This window comes from Phacochoerus africanus, chromosome 6 (assembly GCF_016906955.1).
Source record: "Phacochoerus africanus isolate WHEZ1 chromosome 6, ROS_Pafr_v1, whole genome shotgun sequence".
Classification (NCBI taxonomy): Eukaryota; Metazoa; Chordata; class Mammalia; order Artiodactyla; family Suidae; genus Phacochoerus; species Phacochoerus africanus.
Window position 1 is genome coordinate 126,184,490 of NC_062549.1, and position 21,701 is coordinate 126,206,190.

The window sequence follows — 21,701 nt, forward strand, 5'->3', positions numbered from 1 at the left end:
TGAAGGCTTTGCTCAAATTTGATCTTTACTAGAATCACATATAATTTCACATCTCAGAGTTAATTTGTTTTCAGGTGGTCAATTTGTTAAAAATTCTGACACCTACTCTTAAAAAATTTTTTTTAGCTATAGAGAAGTCTGAAACCACTTCTGAACACACTTGTCAGCTCTGTGGTGGTTGGTTTGATACTAAAATTGGATTATCAAATCACGTTAGAGGCCACCTGAAAAGACTTGGGAAGACCAAATGGGATGCTCACAAATCTCCAATCTGTGTTCTGAATGAGATGATGCAAAATGAGGAAAAATACGAAAAAATCTTAAAGGCATTGAACAGTCGTCGTATTATTCCTAGACCGTTTGTAGCTCAAAAACTCGCGTCAAATGATGACTTTCTGTCTCAAAATGTTATACCTCTTGAAGCATACCGTAATGGCCTAAAGACGGAAGCTTTATCAGTGTCCGCATCAGAGGAAGAAGGGTTGAGTTTCTTAAATGAATATGATGAAACAAAACCAGAACTGCCCAGTGGAAGAAAGAATCAGTCTCTTACACTGATAGAACTGCTTAAAAATAAAAGGATGGGAGAAGAGAGGAATACTTCCGTTTCTCCTCAAAAGATCCATAGTCAGACTGCAAGAAAGAGATTTGTTCAGAAGTGTGTTCTTCCACTGAACGAAGATAGTCCATTGATGTATCAGCCACAGAAAATGGACTTCGCTATGCACTCAGGTAAGAGGACATTTATGACTCTCTTACGTAATTGAAACACAACTGTGTTGACCTTAGTGGAATCTTTGTAGAAAATACTTCCTCAGAATCTTTTTATTTAAGCTGCTAAGAGATTGGTTACACTGTTATGTCTGTATAAATCATCAGTTGATGTGCATCAGCTCTGAGTTCTCTACCTCGTCTCCTGGTCACAGTGCAAGGTGAGAACAAAGGCGAAAACAGACAGACAAGAAGCTGATCTGTAAAAGTAAAATTTGCTGTGTCTGGGGCCTGGTTCTTTGGCTGGGAGGTTGATGTTGTTCAGAGGCGTAGTGTTCCTGGAGAAGCTGTCGTATGCTTGCCAGTGCTCCAGAGTGATCCTGTTACCCAGATTTTAGTGGTCGGTTTTCCTACTGCTTAGGGAAAAGAAGACAGACTCTGGAAACGGAAGGGATTGGTTCTGTTGTGTGTCGTGATTGCCCTGAAGAAACTTTGCCCTCTCCCGTCCCTCGCGATACCATGGCGTAGTTTGATTTTGGAGAACTGTTGTGACATTTGTTCAAGATCTTAGGTGTTACTGTCATGTTCTCATGGAACAGAACAGATGGTTTCGCTTAGTGGTTGTGCACCAGTTGTTTTTTCCTTTGCAAAAGGATATTTTGTATGTATTGGCAAATGTTATGGCAGATAAAGTCACCAAACTTTATTTGGTATAGCTAAGTCCGGTTTATACTTTTCGACTGGAAAAACGCTGTGTCTGTACAGATGTCTTGGAGGTTGGAGAATGTTGAGGGTCCGTTAAGATGATCTCGTAAGTTTAGCCCCGGGGTGAATGTGTAACCGGTCAGTGGCTTCATAATGAGTAAAATGACTGTAATGTTGGCTTGTTTTCTGTGGGCAGTCATTGGGATGTTGCAAGTATTGGTAATGAATGCGCTCTCGATTTGAGGCAAGATGACTGTATTTAAGTGGTCTGAAAAACGATTTATCTTGTACGGGCTTCTGGTTAATAGGGCTCCTTCTTTTGTACGAAGAGACTTTCAAAGCTGACTTTTCACCATCTTTCAGAGGGATGAAATGTAGGGGCGATGTGTTATCAGTGTTGGCCGAGGTGCAGGAAGCCTCGGAGAGGGAAACCGTAGGTGTGGCTCTCACGACAGTGGTGTGGAAAGCAATTGAAACGTGTCGCGGGCACGAGGGTTGTCTGAGAAGGTAGTAGGAGTTTCTTATTGTCTCCGTGTGTTTTCTTTACCGTGATGACTAAGATGTTAGCTTGTTGATCATTTATTTAGCACGAAGATTTGAGCAAAAAACTTCAAATCATTAACTTTCATTATTGATTGCGCTTTCAGAGTAGTGAATGTAAGATGCCCTGAATAAAATGTTGTGTCTCACAGCTGTGCAGTGGTGTGTTTTACCACCTTTTCTCCAAGCCTTCCTCAGAAAGCCTAATTTAGTATTGAGCCGCTTACGGTTTTGTGGGTAAAACACCTTAATTACCACTATGTCAACTAGACTTTTGGATTTTTTTTTTTTAATTGGTAATGTTGTACACTTTGAAACTTCTCAACAGAACTGTGCTCTCCAAATCACAGGATCGCATTCTAGGTTTAGGAAGTGATCTGCGTAACACAGAAATCTGCAGGAAAGCGATAATAGGTGTTAAATCCCGAGGGGCTCCGGGGTTCACGTCACCCCTCTCGCACCTTTCCAGAGAGCATGGTGTGGCTCTAAATACTAACTCCAACCTACTAACAATTAACTGAATTTCCCCGCTTTAGCTTAAGCTAATTCATTGAACGTTTTTTAAAGCCATCTTTATTGTGGTACTTTTCTTCACGCTTTCAGCTAAGAAAATTTCACTTTTTGAAGTGAGAACCGGATTATAGTTTTCTTTTGAATGCTAGGTATGCCTGTGAAGCTTAGAACATGTGTGCATTGCAATACGACGTTTACAAGCGCTGTTAGCCTGTCCAACCACTTACGCGCTTATGCACGAAAGAAGAGTGCTGGACTTTTGACTGGTACAGGTATGTTTGAACAGATAACACAGCAAGTCTGTTTGATACAATACACTTTTTTTCTCACCCAGGCTGGTGCTAGTTCAGATGGTATTTATAGCTTTCTTTGGTACACGGCAGTTGAGTCTGAATACACATTAAATTTCTGCAACTCGTAAACTGTTGGATGTAATTTTAAGCAAGCTATTTTTTTCATTTGGCTCTGGATTGGGGGGAAAAGGTAACCCGGTAGAGATGTGGAACTTTCGAGTCTCCATTATTCCTATTAATTTTTAAAATAGACAATTTTTGGTTTTTAAATTTTTGTTAGTAGATTCCAGTAAGATGCCTCTCTTTAGCTTAAAAAAAAAAAAAAAAAGATTGTAGTTGTAGCTTAGGGATGTGCTTTATTGAGAAAAGCAATCATTGTGAAAGATCAAATACGTAGCTAGATTAGTAAACCAAGCAAACAAATGAGTCTTCCTAATAGTCTCTAGATCAGCTCTTTGAAGGGGCAAAGCCTTCACGGTGGCCCGTGTCGATGACGGAATAGATTTTTCTTTTAATGCCCCTAACTATATTTAGGATTAATAAATGCAGCTGTGCCCATAAATGGTTACATGCACATTTCTGTGTTATTGTTGGCTGGTTAGCCCAGCCTTGCAGATACCTTTTCATCGCGCTAGCTTGTGAGAACTTTATTAGCTTACTGAGACGTGACACCGCTTCTTACCCCTACGAAATGCCTGGCTCTTTTTGTTTGTAGCCTTTCAAGCTACCCTGCTTTAGCAAATCCATTGCTCTCGCATCTTGAAGTCGTCTCTCTTTTCCAAGTAGATCTCCTTTTGCCTGAAGTTCTCCCCCGAGTCTTCCTTTCTCTCTCGCTCTTGCAGGTCGCTGCCTTCTGCTTTCTTCCAGTCGTTGTTTATCCAGCTGTTTTGCTCTTCCTCATGTCCTCCTATGGCTCACATCCAGGATGTTCTTGCCACCAAAGAAACACTTTTATTCACACCGGCGTCTTTCCTTCTTCTGCTTCTTTGCTTTGTCCTCTGACCTAATATGTAGATGACCGGAGATGCCTCCTGACCGTGTGTATTAAAAGGAGGGCAGTCCACTGCGTTGACCTCAGCCCTCCCACCGGGCCGGTTCAGGCTCTGGGGTGTTACTCCTACTCATCAGTCTCACGGGGGGTGCTGCAGACGTGAGGGGTGCGAGGCAGTGAAACGGAGAGACGGTCGAAGCAGGAGAGCGTCCCTGTGGCTAGCGCAGCCTCTCCGTGCGCTGAGCGCAGGCTCCCTGCGCCGAGCTGGGCAGCCTGCAGGCGGTGCCTTTTCGTCTCAGCCACCCCTGGCACGCTGGCGCGGTGGCTCTCTCCCGTCCACAGGACGCCGGCGCCTTAGAGAGCTATAAAGCAAGTCGCCCACACTGACTCAGTTAATAATGGCAAACTTGACATTCAGATCAAGGCTGTCCTACCCCAAGACCTTTTCTGTTTGTCTGTTCGTTTGTGTGTTTTGCTTTTCAGGGCCACACCCTCAGCACATGGAAGTTCCCGGGCCAGGGGTCTAATCGGAGCTACAGCTTCAGGCCTCCACCACAGCCACAGCAACACGGGATCCGAGTCGCATCTGCAACCTGCACCACAGCTCAGGGCAATGCCAGATCCTTAACCCACTGAGTGAGGCCAGGGATCGAACCCACAACCTCATGGGTACTCGTCGGGTTCGTTTCCGCTGAGCCACAACGGGAACTCCCTAGACCTTTATTTTTAATCACTGTTATCCACCGCATACAGAATGAAAGCAGTTGAAAATCGTTAGATGAAGTTGGTCTCGAGATGATGAGCGTTCTGGCGAAGAGTCTAATTAGAAAAAGCAGGCACCCGAGAACCGGTTAGGCCTGGAGTGGATTTCAGAGGACTGTAGAAAATGTTCCGCTCTGACTCTTCAGGCACATTACGTACACCGAGGCAGAGCTCGCTCTGATTTTGAAGTGCATTAAAAAATGCTTTTACCATCTGAAAAGCCTTCGCAATATAGAATTAGTTGCTTATAAATAGCTGATAGTAACGCTCCATTGACCAAGGGTGCTTTCTAATGAACACTTTATCACGTCAAAAAAGTTTCATTACTTGAGCAAAAAGTAGTATAGGATAAATGGGGATGCATTTTTATGGGCATCCAAAAAAAGGGCTGCTATGTTTAAAATATTAAATACTAACAAAATGTCGGAAGTGTTAGAAAATGTAAGGTGTGTGTTAGGCGGCCTTCAGGCCAAGAGAAGGGAAGCAGAAGGCTGACGAAAGGCCAGGGTGGTGTCGTGTGCAGCCCCTGCCCGCCTTTAAGAAACGTAGAAGTCACATGTTCCCTTGGAAATTCTAAAACTTTTCCTGATTTTAAAAATCTTTTGACCAGTAGAGCTAGAAGATGTCTTTGCTGCTTACTCACACCAGTAAGAAATGTTTCTTTTAATCAGCTTTATTAATGATTTGTTTTCCAGGTGGATAATTCTCTATTTACAAACTCCACACACCCATTCTCTTCCCCATGTCAGTTTCACTGGTGCAAAGCCATGGTCCCACCCTGTTGTCCTGGAGGGGGTTCCACTGAGTTATTGTAAGGGATGCCTCAATTCACATGAGTAAAAGGCATTATTTTTCAGCAATGTGTAGATGCTGTTTTGATGAAGAAAATGCAAAATCATTTTTTAAAAACTTGCCTTAACTCAAGTATATCATAAAACTGAAACAATATAAAGAAAAAATGAGTAGAACTAAAGCCTCCATAAGAATGTCTAACATTTGTGCTCCTCCGTTCAAACAGACTTGATTCATGTGAATTTTTAATTATGTGGCCCACTCTGGAGGAAAAACCTTAGAAAGCCCTAAATCAAATGCTAAAGACCTGCTTGCTTACCTGTGATAGAATAAACTCCCACGGCTCCTTAGAAGCTAGCAGCTCCTGCCCTCTTTTCGGGAAACAGGGGTTTTTTGAAGGAGAGAAATAATCTGGGGAGCCTGGACAGAATGAAAAGGATGCTCCCTGCTTCCCAAATATTTATTTACTAATGCCTCAGATACTTCTGATGTGATGGCTCTCAGTCTTCTGGGGGGTTATTGACCTTTTCGAAACTTTTACGAAAGCTAGAAACATGCACTTATTTGTCCATAGATTAAAATGTTTCTCTGTGCACGCTGTACACACCCTGTGAACGCTGTCACCCATGGACCCTTCCTGTGGGGGGAAGCTAAGTGACGCCAAATAAGAATGACATGAAAAAAACCCAGCTGGGAAGCTGGAGCTCCAAGGCGTCTTTTTTTTTTTTTTTTTTTAAAGAGTTAGAAGATGCTTAAAATACCAGAACTGTGCAACACCCAACTAATTTGTATGGTCGCAAATATAAATTCTAATTTAAGAAAAAGGAAATTATGAAGAAAGTAGGGAAGCTTTGGAATTAAAGACATGAAAAAGGTAGCCATTCTTGGAATCAGTTAAATTGTCGAAAAAGAATCCATGTCACAGATGTAAATTTAAATAAATTGTTTAATAATTTCCGTGTGCCTTTGTTTGTGAATAATCATATATGAAGCTGTTTAACTGCAATTTTTAATGGATTTTTATCTAAAGAGATTAGTTCCAAAGGGTTTACTTTCTATCCTACGTTGTAAATCCAAGGCATACCTCTTACTGAAGAACTTACTCCAGTTAATCAGGACTGCAGTATTGGCAGACTTCTCTTCCAGGTTTTGTTCTCTAGGTTGTTTTGCATGTTCATGCCCCTCCCCCTGCCCCAGTTGATTCTTTATAGAGTCTAATAAGAACAGCCTTAATCTCCATTAAAAATCAGAAATTGCATATAATTTACATGAACTGTTGGGAGCTTTTTAACTACTGGCTTTTATTTTGTGTTTTTAAATATAGAGCGACCATGTGTTAGTGCCTGGGTACGTGTCTTGGGTTGTGCAGTAAATTACAGGGCCACCCCAAATGTTAAAATTTTTAAAATAAGATTGCTCAAGGCAAAGTGCATTCCATCAGCTCAATCTGCAATCAGGAATAAAAAAAAAAATATTTTGAGGTCGGAGTAACAGTGAATTCACAGGTAAAGAAGGGGAAATGATTGAAGTTCAAGTAGAGAGAATGTTGTGGAAGGAAGTAACATCAGTGCGATGGAAGCTCGTATTTGCACAGCGCTTTTCTGTGGTGATGGAGCAATCTGTTATCTTCGAAAAGAAGGAAAAATAAAAAAGGGATCCAGCAGTTTTAGTAGAACCCCGTTTTACATCCTGACCCCATATTCAAACTCACATTCATACTATACACACTCACTTGTTCACTCATTCACTCACCTGAATTGAGTGTGATGCATCTAATATCTTCTGTTGTGTTCTTTCTCATTGAAAATTAACACTGGTCCTGACCCAGTGAAATGAGGTACCGCCCACTGAGAAGGCACTCTCCACAGGTTGAAGGGACTCTTAAAAACTGTTCATGCCTGGAATCAACCGAAGGGATAGTTTAGAAATCGTAACACTCTGTGGCAGCAGGTGCACTTGCTTTACGTACGGGGTTCTCATGCTTGTCTGCGGATCTCGATTTTAATCAAATGCCCTTCTTTGGTATTTAAAGTAATTTGGAAATTTCTAGTTACTTAATGTGTGAAAATATCTTACATATGCAAATATATGAGGGGCTTCATTTCGTTATATTCAGAGCACACCCATGATAACATTTTGGAAGGAAAGCACAACTGTTGCTGTTCTGCAATGACAGCCTCACCCTTCTAATTAAAGAAGGACTTTCCAATGAGGAAAAAAAGACTTAAAAAATTGGTGCTGGATCCTTTCCGTCGACACCTCTCGTGCAGTGTACTCTACCTTCTTTTTTAGTGAAGTCGTTTTATTTTCCACACCGTCCACTTTTAAGTGGCCCAGTAGTGGATTGCATGTTACCTTGCAGGTTCTTTGCCTGTTTTCAGCTTTGATGATGTAACTGGCCATAGGGCCCTGCAGCAACAAGTGCTGATGAAACACACAGCACACGCCAGGTGCTGAGCGGGTGTACAGCCACCAGAAAAGGGATTCTCTTGCTGTAGAACGTGCTGTGGCAATACTCTCCTCTGTGAAGGAAAGAAAAACGATGATACCGTGAAAGCCCTTCAGGGTGGAATAAATCACCTGTCCTTTCACGAGTGTCTTCTGTGGTGTCTTTTTAAACATTATCATGATACCGCCTCTTCAAGAAACTATACCCTTTTATAGTGATTTACTTAGCCTGAAAAAGTACAAGAGGGTTTTGATCTTATTATGATTAAGGTCTAAAGGAGCAGACCAAATACCTGGATAATTCTCCAGACTCGGTCGTCGAGGGAGACATAGGAAGTATGAGACGTGACCCTGTATCAAAGACCTTAGGAAGGCGTTATTGACGACCTGTACGAAACTGTCAGAATTGGAGAACTGTGCAAGGTCGTATCCAACTTGACCATAGGTAGTGTAGGAGACCAAGGTGTTTATTTAGTCCAGGCCTCCTTTCTAGGGGGGCTAGGAATTAAATTGGGTTTCTTTTTTTCCTGCTGCCTTGACTATTCGTTTCATTCTTAAGTAGAGCCTTAAAAAGAAGGGAGAAAAAAGAAAGTTCATGCTGCTGTGTTTCTTGTCATGTTTAAAATGGGAGAGAAAAATAAAAAGAGTAGTCACAGAGAATTTCCATTCATTCAACTAGTTTAGTTATCAGTAGTTGGGCCGGGACTGTGCCCGCTCTGAGGCTGTAGAGACCTTGCCCTCGCGCTGTATACACTTAACGGCAGGAGTCTGGCGGGACAGGTACAAATGTGCTGTGAGAGAAAGCTCTGTAAGGTTTCAGCTAGACCCTGAACTTGACGGTGGAGCGGTTTCAGGAAGAAGCGGTGAGGGAGGACATTCCAAGTAGAGAGAACAGCAGAAGGTGGGGTAAAGGGATGGAGTCGGGAGTCCAGAGGTGTTGGGAGAATCAGTCTGGGGTGTTTGGGAAGATGATAATGCTGGAAAGGTCAGGCCGATGCCTTGAGGGCTTGCCAAAGAATTTAAGAAGTCACCGAAGAATTTTTAAAGTAAGTAACATGTTCAAATTTTATTTAAAAAAAATAATTGGAGGTAGCAGAATAGGGGAAAAGAAGGAGCTGGCTCGAGGTTTTAAACCGTGTCGTTGGGAGAATGTTATCCCAGCATTTCTGATACACTGAAGGATGGGTTTCTGTAGTTTCTTGGCTGTAGCTTATCTCTGTGGTACTGTTCTTTTTTTTTTTTTTTTTTAATTGATGCGGTACTGTTCTTTGTTAAGAATGTATGTACTTATCAGCACAGTTACCTATAGTTTATTCAGGATTAGCAAGCCAGTGAATTGTTCAAGCTGAGTAAATTTTCTAGGTCATGGAAGACTAGTGTCAAAGCTGATTTTATCCTAATCATTTTGATGGTAGTGTTTCTGGAATGTTATTCTTCCTTCTGCCTTGTGACACAGTAGACTGGATATAATTTAATTGCTTGAGTATTTAGAGTCACCCTTACGGATGCAAATTGTTTTATGATGCCAGCAAAATTTGGGCTGTTTGCCCATGACGCTAAAACATGATTGGCTGATTCATTCACTAATTCAGCAACCTTTCCAGGTTCTAGGTGGTTTATGTATTGTGCTAAGTACTTCAGAGATCTGTTGGATCTTACAGTGTAGGAGAAGCGCATCTGTGCATAAATGTAAGACAGAGCAGATTGAAGTGCCGAGTTGTGAGAGTGCATGAAATGGCAGTGGAAGCTGCGAGGAAGAGGTAGGTGCTTTCACTTAGACCAGGACCCAGCAAGGCTTTGGGGCGTAGCGTCTGATTTGGACCTGGCGGGATGGTTATTTGAAACGGACGTGGGGGTCAGGTGGGGAAGGAGTGTACCGGTAGGAAGGAGCGGTCTGGGGGGATGTGAGAGGTTTCTTGGAAATACTAGGAGGAGAAGGGGCGCGGTTGGATGGGTAGAGGACATAAAGGGCTAGAATGCTAGCCCACGATGTCGGCATCAATTCTGTAGAGAGGAGCCAGTAAAAAAAAAATGTTTTAAAAAAGGATTTGCGGAGTTCCCGTCGTGGCGCAGTGGTTAACGAATCCGACTAGGAATCATGAGGTTGCAGGTTCGATCCCTGCCCTTGCTCAGTGGGTTAAGGATCCGGCGTTGCCGTGAGCTGTGGTGTAGGTTGCAGACGCGGCTCGGATCCCGAGTTGCTGTGGCTCTGGCCTGGGCTGGCGGCTACAGCTCTGATTCGACCCCTAGCCTGGGAACCTCCATGTGCCGCAGGAGCGGCCCAAGAAATAGCAAAAAAAGACAAAAAAAAAAGGATTTGCGTGGCGCGTTTAAAGCTGCCTGTTAAGTAAAAGTTGAGGGATTTGGTGGGGAGGCAGAGCAGTTGGAGGTGAGGTCGTTTTAGACCTCGTTGTCCTGCTTCAGCGGCAGTGGGGGTGTCGAGGAGGAGTCGCAGGCGTGTAGGTTGTACTACGGGAGCTAAGTGAGCGGGACTTGGCAGGTTCGTTGGAAGGAGCAGATTAAGAGGACAGAGACGATGGCGCAAGGTTTTAAACCTTGATGTTGGGAGGATGGTTATACCGGTCCAGTTAACACACCTGCCACCAAGTGGTCTGGTAAGAGAAGAGCGGGCTTCATTCATTCTCTGGCTGTCGTTTATTTAGCAACACGTCATCCGTCTGCTGTTAACAAACAGGCATACTTACAGAATCTGTGTGTTTTTAGCAGACTGGAATGTAAGAGTTTTGGACTCTTGGAGCTCCCACTGTGGCTCAGCGGGTTAAGAACCCAGCATAGTGTCTCTGAGGACCCGGGTCTGGTCCACGGCCTCACCCGGCGGGTTAAAGACCCAGCATTGCTGCCAGCATAGTGTCTCTGAGGACCCGGGTCTGGTCCACGGCCTCACCCGGCGGGTTAAAGACCCAGCATTGCTGCCAGCATAGTGTCTCTGAGGATGCGGGTCTGGTCCACGGCCTCGCCCGGCGGGTTAAAGACCCAGCATTGCTGCCAGCATAGTGTCTCTGAGGATGCGGGTCTGGTCCACGGCCTCGCCCGGCGGGTTAAAGACCCAGCATTGCTGCCAGCATAGTGTCTCTGAGGACCCGGGTCTGGTCCACGGCCTCGCCCGGCGGGTTAAAGACCCAGCATTGCTGCCAGCATAGTGTCTCTGAGGATGCGGGTCTGGTCCACGGCCTCACTCGGCGGGTTAAAGACCCAGCATTGCTGCCAGCTGCAGCGTAGGCCCTGGATGTCACTGGGACCCGGCGCCGCTGTGGCTGTGGCGTAAGGCCGGCAGCTGTAGCTCTCATCTGACCCCTAGCCAGGGAACTTCCGTAGGCCGAAGGTGCACCCTAAAAAAGAAAAGGGTTCTGTACTATTATTGCATAACATGTTTACATTTTATAATGATCACTGGTTATAAAATTTAGGAATTCTGTTTGGTTGATATTCGACCAATATCTTATTTTTCAAAGAAGTCTTAAGTACTTAGACTAGCATTCCTACCTGCTTAGCCTAGCTTAGCCTAGCTCATTCATACTTAGCCTAGCAATTACTACCCCTAGCATTCCTACTGGTTCTGTTACCAATTTTCTGAATTTTGCTTGTTTTGATTTCTTTTCTTTTTTTTTTTCTTTTTGCCATTTCTTGGGCCGCTCCCTCGGCATATGGAAGGTTCCCAGGCTAGGGGTCGAATCGGAGCTGTAGCCGCCGGCCTACGCCACAGCCACAGCAACTCGGGATCTGAGCCGCGTCTGCAACCTACACCACAGCTCACGGCAACGCCGGATCCTTAACCCACCGAGCAAGGCCACGGATTGAACCCGCAACCTCATGGTTTCTAGTCGGATTCGTTAACCACTGCGCCACGAAGGGAACTCCTTGATTTTTTTTTTTTTTTTTAACAATTGACTTAACTTGGATTTTTATGTTTGGATGTTTTTAACTTGTCTAAATCTTTATATCCCCAGTTGTGATGTTATGTTTGCTGTGATGTCTGTTCTAAGAGGAATTATTGACTCCTGTTTATAATCTGGATTAAGATTTAATAGATTTTGTAATAACAAGGTGTATTCCTGGCCAGACTTAAACTGTACATAATCTGCCTCAAGCGACATTATAGAAATAGTAGATTTTCTCTCTTGGAGGTGAGTGCAGGAGGATGGCTTGTTGGAGACTGGCGGTCCCTCACTTAAGAAGTGGAAACGTAGGATTTATTATTTCTTTGTTGTGTCTGGAGTTTGAGGAACAAGGTTAAATCTTGCTGTCCATGTTGGAAATATGTTTTTAATTGTGGCCTTACCTGGAAGTACCTAAAGCAGAAATTACCTAGTCAATACCATGTTTGATTATAGTTCCGATTTTGGCTAGAATGTTTAAAGCACTTCAAAATGCTAAAAAGCCAAATCAGATCTTTTGAGAGTGTAGATCTGTGACATTTTTATTTGCTATTATAATTATTGTGAGTGCTGTCTTATTTATTTATTTATTTATTTATTGTCTTTTTGTCTTTTTAGGGCCGTACCTGTGGCATATGGAGGTTCCCAGGCTAGGGGTCTAATCAGAGCTGTAGCTGCCGGCCTGTGCCAGAGCCACAGCAGCGCCAGATCCGAGCCGCGTCTGTGACCCACACCACAGCTCACGGCAACGCGGGATCCTTAACCCACTGAACAAGGCCAGGGATCGAACCCACAACCTCATGGTTCCTAGTCAGATTCGTTTCCACTGTGCCACGATGGGAACTCCCCCTGTCTAATTTAAATCGACCATGATTATACTAAAGTTAATTTAACGAATTTTAAGTAACATCATTTCCTTCCTTCCTTAACTAATTTTGTACAGGAACAATCATTTTGTTACTTCAACTAAATATGAAATGAGAATTTGGAAATACTGACACGTTTAGAGGGCATAGAGTATGACTATTCAGGGACTTCTAAACAAAAGTGATTGAAAGCAGATTTGTTAGATGTTTTAATGTTTATTCTAATTTTAGATATGTCTCGGTCTTAGAAAAGTGGGTATTATTAAGTGCCTGTTGTCCTTGGTAAATCAACATGCAGTGCTAACCTTGCTTAAGGAGAAATTTTAAGTGTTTTTTTCTTATCTGTCACCATAGAGAGGCAATACATTTGCTGTCGTATTAACTCTTAACTGAATAGCAAACACCTTGTAGCTGAGGTATTGTTAGCTTTTAGCTTTTGGCAACCTAGCAAAACTAGCCTGCCTCCACTTTCTCTGTTTATAAAAATGTGTGATAAAGTTTCATTTTTATGTTTAGCTTTTCCCTTCACATTAAAAATACTTGCTCAAAATATTCTTTTACTATTCATCCCCTCTGCTTTGAAATAGCAGAGGTTTCTACACATGTAGTGTGTGTACTTTTTCTTATTCCAAGTAGACCTAAATTCAGAATAAAAAGCTGCCTTCCTTTGCTTTTGCTCTTTCTCTGATCCCAGTTCATAGGCTGTTGTTATTCTTAATACAGCCTCCTGCTTTGTACGGCAGACGCGAGCCACCAGCCCATCTCCTCTGAACTAATGTTGTTAAGCCGTAAACCTCTTACTTAAAGCCAAGGAAACCTACTTTTCAAACATTTTGTATCTCATCCTCTCTCAAGTAAAATATTAAATCATGTGGTAGCTAATTAACTTTGCCACGTTTGCTCTGTGATTCTGGGTTAGTTATTGTTTTTAGTTACTGAGAATGGAAACTCTAAAAACTGATGAAGGTAACGTAGAGTGCTAAAAAAAATCCAATTTTAGAGTGAAAATACCATGGGAAAACGATGGTGAAAATGTGCTTCTGAGGTTGCTAATTGTGTGTGTGTCTGTGTGTTTAATTCTGGGCGGAAGGGACTCTTGCTCTCCTAACAGTGCACTACCTCAGCTGTCTGGGGCGTGATGACTCGTTTGGTTACGGCAGTGTAGTTAGGAGCAAAGGATCCGTGCTGGGAGTCGAGAAGTCCTTCCGTTAATTTTTTAATTTTTTCATGGCTGTGCCTGAGGCATGTGGCAGGTCCCCTGGCCAGGGATCCAACCCACGCCACTGCAGCAACCTGAGCCACTGCATCGGCAGTGTTGGATCCTTAACTCACTGGACCACAAGGGAACGCCCAGGTCCTTTCCGTGGTGAATGGGCTGTAGAGCGTGGGATTTAACCACTTTTCTCTTAATAGCTACTGTTTTTATGGGCCAAGAGATTAAGAGGTGGAACTGAGGGCCACCTTTCTCATTTAGGGGAGCGGTTACTCAGGACCCGGAACTGGCTACTTAATTTTCAGGCTCCAGTGCAAAATAAAAACAATAGCACCTCATGTTTAAACATGAAGCATTTAAACTGCAGCAGCAGAGCACTGAACCACATGTGGGATGCTGTGTGATTGCACAGGTCACACCCCCGTCAAGTCCACCTCATAGGCACTTTTTGCAAAGGGAAGAGTGGACACTGGAGGAGCAGAACTTAGCTTCTCAACTAAAGGCTTCCCCAACCCCACGTCCCTGTTGTAATGCAAGCCGACGCGGTTCTCTCTGCCTCTCTAGTTGGGGCTGAGGGAAAGAAAATGGTGTTTGCACAGTCTTTATATGCTGGGGCTCATGAACCCTGAGGGTTAATGACAGCAAGTGGAATTGAGTTTTTTTCTCCATCTCACACGTAAGCATCTTCTTCCCACCTCACCAGTGCCACTACCGTGTCTGTCACCGGCGTGTCAATGGCGATGGGAAGGTTGGCTTGTCTGTTGGTGTCATTCGTATCCCCATGGTTTCCCTGAATGAGGGCACAGCTACCAGCGGTTGCCTGCCCGCCCCACCCAGGCCGCCTGGATGGAGAAGAAACCGCCTTCTGTAGCCTGGCTGTTAACATTCAGTTGCACTTTACCCTAGAGATGCCACCAAGCAAGTGGGAAACGAAACAGGGCTTGAAAGAGGGCTGGTGACTAAATGGCCAGGAACAGTATCTTGGTGGTGAATTGTCATGTTGTTGGTTCTTTTGCCGTAGAGGCTTCAGGTGCTTTTAGGAAATAAATCCTCATTCTTTGAGGTCATTTGCGTAGTGAATGAAAAAGAAAATCAAATTTATTGAAGCAATTATTGTGTATAATGGGCAGAAAATGTGCCCATGGCAAAAGGACTTATTTAATAATGTTAGAGTCCAGAGTAAATTATTATACTTCTGTGTATAAAACTAAGTAATGTCTCAGAAAACAGACTTGAATTTGTGTATGTCGTATTCTTTATTGGTTTGGTTTTCACTGACCCAGTTTAGTTCTTGAGACGTGTATGTTGTCATGGTTGTTGTTGGTTGTTGTTGGTTGTTGTTGGTTGTTGTTGCTGTGTTTGGTAGCACTGCAGTATGGTGTCCTTTTTTGAGGGCTCACAAGTATGGTGTATTTTTCATAACTATGTGATCAAAACAGCTGTCTTACTGAAAGTTATATTCTAAAAAATTTAGAATGTAAGACCTTATAGCTTAGCTTAAGTTCATTCTTCTTGCAAGTACAGTATTACAGTATTACTACCAGGAATAACTTAGAACCTTTATAGATCAGTTTGGGGTTTTTTAGTCTTCTGATGAAAATTGGTTACTTTAAATATTTTCTGCCACTCTAAATGGGAACCTTAGAAAGCTTTGAGTGACTGAGTTTATTCCTTTCCAAAGAATCAGATATGCTCAAGGAGAAGAAAATTAAGAATTTCTGAAACTAATCTAGTATGTTTTATACATTTCAAGTACAGAAACAGTATTAGATTTTAAATATTTTGGGAAAGAATTGTGTGTGTTTTGTTTTTTGACAGTAACAAATAAGTGGGAATAAACTCCTGTTACAAAGAAAGGTTTTGTATAAAGTTATCTATTTGGCAGATTGTTCATATAAACAACTTGGTTAAACCTTAGGCTATTAATCGCAAATATTGATGAGTCCTTTTATACTAAACCGATTGTGTTAGTGATGTTGCTTTTAATGTTCTAATGATTCCTGGTACAGTTTGGAATTAAACTGCTTCCCCTCTAGATGTGGTAAAATCTGTTAAATGAGAACATTTGTATAATGGACCTGTTTGTACATGATCTTTTTCATTTAGTGGAACATTTTGTGTAAATCATCTTTTTCATGTGAAGATTTTTACCATATAGATGTTCTCTTTGTGTGCATATTAATAATATGTTCAAGTTTTTTTTAAACAGATTTTTTTTTTCTTCTTAAATGTTTGGGCAGTATTGCCAGGTTGGTTGTTGGATGTTGCTATTAGAAAAACTATTCCTGTAAAATATTCATATTTTACTTTCTGAAATAAATAAGTGACGTTGCAGGAGATAAGAAATTTTGAAGTGATGATGAAGCTATTAAGACACTGAAATGTATTTAGATATAATTACCATAGGTTCCTGGTTTGTATTGTCTTTACTTTGTGGGCAGGCTTCCAAGGATTCCTAATATATGCAATTCCCTAAATTTACTTGGAACTCTGGGTGCTAGAAATTCCCAATCAAATGCTGACAGAGTTGTTCCACTTTCCAAAGTCATAATACTTTCCCATATTAATTACTACCCAAACTGTGACATTGTGCTTTAAAATTTAGATTTGATCATTCATAAAACAGCCTAAACTTCAGAGTTTCTAGAATTCATAGAGCATCAAGTGTCTGCAAAATTCCTTTTTCCCCTCTACTAAAGCCAAAAACATTACTACATCTCTGAATAAACATTTCCAGTTCCACTTTTTTAGGCTATCACGGCATCTAAATGTAACTTAAATGTTTTGTAACTGATAGAATATTCTTCTTTTGCTTTTTAGGGCTGTACCCGCACATACGGAAGGTTCCAGGCTAGGGGTTGAATCGGAGCCACAGCTGCTGGCCTCTGCCACAGCCACAGCAACATGCAATCCTTAACCCACTGAGCGAGGCCAGGGATTGAACTGGCATCTTCAAGGATACTGGTCGGGTTCCTGTCTACTGAGCCACGATGGGGACTCCTGGTAGAATGTTCTTTTGCATATCTCTACATCACCCTCTGCCCTTCTCCCTCAGTTTGCATTATACACCTAACCTTAGCATTCTGTGAATGGAGATTTAAAGGGTTGTTATAATGTATTTTATTTGCATCCTGCAGGAGTTTATTTACATGTTAAAAGAAATTTCAGTAGAGTGTGGTAAGCTCATCAAAGTAAGATTCTGTAATTCATGATACAGCAAACACATGCTCAGGTCCATTTAACAGAGGCAGAGATGGTGTCTGGTTTACCCTAGAGGTAAAGACGAGCTGACATCTTGTAGCACTTAGCCCTTTGAGTTCCCTAAACTCTTTACTGCTGGTGGACCAACTGCTTTGAAGTTCATTTAAATTCGGATTCCTCTCCAGAGCAACTAGGAAAAAGAAGGTGCTGATTGCAGAGTAGTTGCCCCCTTCTTCCTACTGGTTGCCCAGAACATAGTTTCAACACGTAAGCCAGGGAAGAATTTCAGTGTGTTAACAGCGTATTTGTTCAAACAGATGACGCCAAAGTGTTCCAGGGGTGCTAGAGTGTGTATTACGTGGTGGTAGAATGAATTTCCATTCAGATGTTGTTTAAATGTCAGAGGTTAAGTTGCTGGGGTTTTCTTTATTTTTCACTCCCGAAGTATTTGTTGATTCCTGCTATGTGCCAGGCTCTTGAATGAGATAACCAATGAAGCACCTTACGAGATTTTTCTATTCCAGATTTTGATTGTTTAGCTTTGAAGTAGCCATTCTTTAATACTTGGCTTGACTTCCTGTAGTTCTTATTAGATTCTTCTTCTGAGGATAAGCAGAGACTGTGAGTCCTAGATTTTACTTTTAAAGAGACGGGTGACCAGAAGCAGAAAAACTGTGGCTTGAATGAGATTTAGGCTTCTCGTGGTTTTATATTTTCCATGTGACATTTCCGTCAGCATTGCCACTTGACTACTGTGAAAAACTGTGTTTACTGGTTTTGTAATAATAGCATCTATTCTTTTGGAATCTGGACTTTGAACAGTTCATTTCACACAATCATTGAATAGCCAGTTCCTATTCTCTCTTACCTAGAATTTTTCCAGGGGATTTCACGTGGCAGAATAGCAGAAGAAAAGCCACTTGGGTAACTTCTGTTACATTGTTCCCTCCCACTTGGATCCCTAGAGATAATTCTTAACCATCTCTTCCTGCTAACGACCAGCAGCACCCTGCAATGCTATCATCCCTTTGTCCAGAGGAATGGTGTGCTTGTACCCAAAGAATAGAATGTTGTATCCTGTCTATTCCTACCTATGCAAAGTGTCTTTTTGTCTTTATTAATAAGATTTTTATAATAAATAATGGAAGGAAAAGTCAAGGAACAGAAAAATTTCAGGAACAGCTAGCACTAAAATATTGATCCACTTTAATATAAACAATATTTTTCCCTTTTTAATCACACTTCTAAAATAGGCTCGACAAAATCTAAAATATTAAAATGTACAGAGTAGCTAGCATTTAACGTCTGGTCCATTTGTAAACCTAATGTAAGATAATCTGGATGTATATTTATTTTCTAGTAAAATACAAGATAAGCTGGTGTGTGCAATACAGGTTGAGCTTTAAAAAAAGAAAGTTGGGCCTTCTTTGCCCTTTGAAATGTAGGACCAACTTACATGTTTAAGAGCTATTTGTCATTATAGAATTCAAAGTGAATTGCCATAGAATTGGTTCTTCATTGAACTCTTCGATTACATTGCTGATGTTCCTTTACTGGTTTTGAGCGTTTGAGACCTGATGAATGGAGCAGAAATCAATGCACACGTAATGATTTTACATCAAATGGTACAATTTTCCTGGAAGTCAGGAAGATTTAACCAGATATTAAAATAATGTATATGGGATCAGGAAAGACTACCATTGCTGCAATCATTGGAAAATGTAGTCACTTCAAGTTATCGAGTTATGTTTTTTCTCAGTTGTAGCGTGGTACGGTAAAGCATTATTCGAAACAGCAGCGTAGGGAGAATGGATGCTGATGATGCTGACGATGCCGTCAGCGAGCCCGCCGCAGGTCAGTGCATGCCGAAGGGAGTGCAGACGAATGCAGGCTCGCCATGTCGAACTTGGCTTAGACGCTCTGGCCTCCCTAGAAAGAAATGTGTGTATGTGCATTTTGGGATATATAAGAAATGTTAAGTCTCTCTCTTCCCTTTTTTAGCCTTAGATTGTAAGCAAAAGAAATCAAGGTCAAGATCCGGAAGCAAGAAGAAAATGCTAACATTACCTCACGGTGCTGACGAGGTTTACATTCTCCGATGCAGGTATATGTGCCTATGTTGCCAGATGGTCTTCCTTCCTGCTTTTGCTCTAAGGCATACTAGCTGCTGTATTTGGGCTCTTTAATTTGTGGCAGAGGGTGCATTCTCAAAAACCGAGTTATAAGTGAGCTTTGGGAGACAGACCTAAAATCTCATGTGGCTCCTAATATGCTATATACCTCAGCAACTCATGAATCAAGGATTTTATTTTAACGGAGAGCCTCTGTGATGCTCAATGTACAAAAGTAGCTTTTTGTCGTGTTTTATTTATGTGCTTTGTTTGGTTTAATTGGACATTTTTTAATTGTCTTGCGTTCCTGCTTATTGGGAACAGTTTTCTCCCCGCTCATGCTTCTGAGTGTAGCTGGACAAACTCATTCAGACTTCCTTCCACATCCACCCTCACGCAGTTTAAGGAATTCTGAATCGGGGAAGGGCCTTTCCAAAAGAACAGTGCCTTTTGGAATTGCGGTGGTTTTATAACTATTAAGAAAGATGTGCAGGTGTTAAGATCTCTTAATTAATTTTCATCTAATAAGAATGCTCCCACCTCTGCAAACATCACTGGAGTTGTTAGGAATTGGGCAGTTTTGAGATGGTATGAAATCGTTTGGACTTTATAGGTCTTTAGAAGCTATTGTCAAGTCCTGTCTCCAGGCTGACTCCTTGTATCTGTGGGTTTTATGTGAGTTGGTTTTTCGCAAAGGGAATTGGTCATGTTAAGAGAACTGTTATACTTCTGTAGGTTTTGTGGCCTAGTCTTTCGTGGACCATTGTCTGTTCAGGAAGACTGGATTAAGCACTTACAACGACACATTGTAAACGCTAATCTTCCACGGACTGGAGCTGGCATGGTGGAAGTCACGTCACTACTCAAAAAGCCTGCCTCCCTTACAGAAACTTCATTTTCTCTACTAATGGCAGAAGCAGCTTCCTAGAAACAAGGAAACCTTTTAAATAGCGAATTTGAATTGGATGTACATTTGAAATTCTTTTGTGTTTTTTTTAAAGCCACCTTAAATTATCCGTTTGTAACTACTAAAACAGGAAAATGGGGGAAAGAGAATTACAGTGACATCAGAGCAAACTGAGTGCTGCAAACAGTAAGTAGCCTCTGTATTTTGTGTAGGAGGGCGATGTGTCTTTAAGGTTTACTCAGTTGTGTCGGTTCGCTGTTGACTCACCGAAAGCTCAGTCCATGTACACAGTCGCTAATAACCTGTGGCACGTGGGTATTTAAAGACAGACTTATTGGAAAATGATGTTTTCTGCAGTGTTACCAGAATCAAGGTTCTGTTTATTCCCCACAAGACTTGCATTGAAAAATAAGATATTATATTTTGTTTGTATATATTTAGTGTTTTGTATAATACCAGGAACTGCTAACTAAATTTACTCAACTTAGGGCATTAAATATCATGTACTTCATAGTTGGAGACTGTTCACTCAAATAGGGCAGAGTACTATTCTATCTAGATGTGTACGTGTTTTTTTAAAGATCACACGGAACGGTTTTTTTTATACTAAAAAGTGGAGGGAGATTTGTTTAAACAAGTATTTCTAAAAGAAATATGTACATAGTCCTGGAAATTATTTGCGGTAAGGACCTACTCTTTACTCCAGTTGCATTTCTCAGACAATAAAGTGGTGCATCCATGCTACCTCCTACTTTGTCAACAAAGATGCTGGTAACCCTTTACATTTTTGTATCATAATAGATTTTAAAAAAATCTAATGTTCTTTGTTGCAAGACATCCTTTTGTTAACAGATTTGTTTCTTTTTAATGTTTTACCTAAAATTGGACATGCTTACAGGACACGTTTGCCTCTTACTTTATTTAACATTGTAGAAATGTAACTAATAATTAAGCAGTGCTCACTACACAGTTTAGAATAGGCTTTCTCATTTATATTCTCTTCCAGATTCGATCAGTTAGCAAAACTTCATACACCAATTTCTACATATGATGAGAATGTTTACAATTTAAATTTTTAGAACTTGTTTTGGATGTGATTATATGTACAAAAATCGTGTTAACACTATGCTCATGCTAGGAACCGACATAATGGAATTACTGAAATAAATGTGCTGTGAGGAATGGAAAACATGGTGCAGATGTCTTGGTCATGAAAAATTGTGATTCTTCTTTTAAACGTTTTCCAAAAGCAAATTCGTTCTTTTAATCAGAAATCAGATTCCTTTACAAATAACAGTTTTGTATGCAAGCACCATTTCATTTTATTTCATGTAGTATGGCTAATAATATAGTTGAAACAAGGATAATGCATTGATACTTTTCTCGTATGTAAATAAAGTTAAAAGCAGTTAAAATAAGGAGTATTTTGGTAGAGTATATACATACCTCACTGCCAGTGAAATTGCTTTCCTATGGTATATCTCCTTACCGGAAAAATCTCTAAATAAAAAAAAAAGACTTAAAGAAAATTATAATGTCTATAGTGTGAAGCATTTCTTATTTTTATTACTGGTGGAAATGGTCCACTCGAGGTCGTGTTTCCTTGGATTTATGTTGTTTATCCTTAGCAGGTTACTTTAGGCGCACACCTTAGATGAAAAACTAGGAAATTAGACTGGACGGATCGTTCCCAACCAAAGGTCTCCTGATCCCTTGGGTACTTAGATAAGGGAAGCGTCCTTGTAAGTTATT

At 41.4% G+C, this 21,701-nt stretch overlaps 1 protein-coding gene across 8 annotated transcripts in view; it reads left to right on the forward strand.

The window, feature by feature from the left end:
• Positions 1-21,478, forward strand: part of ZNF644 (zinc finger protein 644) — a 117,566-nt gene extending 96,088 nt beyond the window's left edge. For 4 of the 8 annotated variants that reach the window (XM_047785332.1, XM_047785333.1, XM_047785331.1 and 1 more), the window contains exons 4-6: positions 127-732; positions 18,933-19,035; positions 19,778-21,478. In XM_047785332.1, the coding sequence (XP_047641288.1) occupies positions 127-732; positions 18,933-19,035; positions 19,778-19,970 (902 nt within the window). In that variant the 3' untranslated portion in view covers positions 19,971-21,478. The remainder of the gene's footprint in view (positions 1-126; positions 733-18,932; positions 19,036-19,777) is intronic. The other 4 variants (XM_047785336.1, XM_047785335.1, XM_047785337.1 and 1 more) reach the window with 1 other exon arrangement.
• Positions 21,479-21,701: the final 223 nt, after the last annotated feature.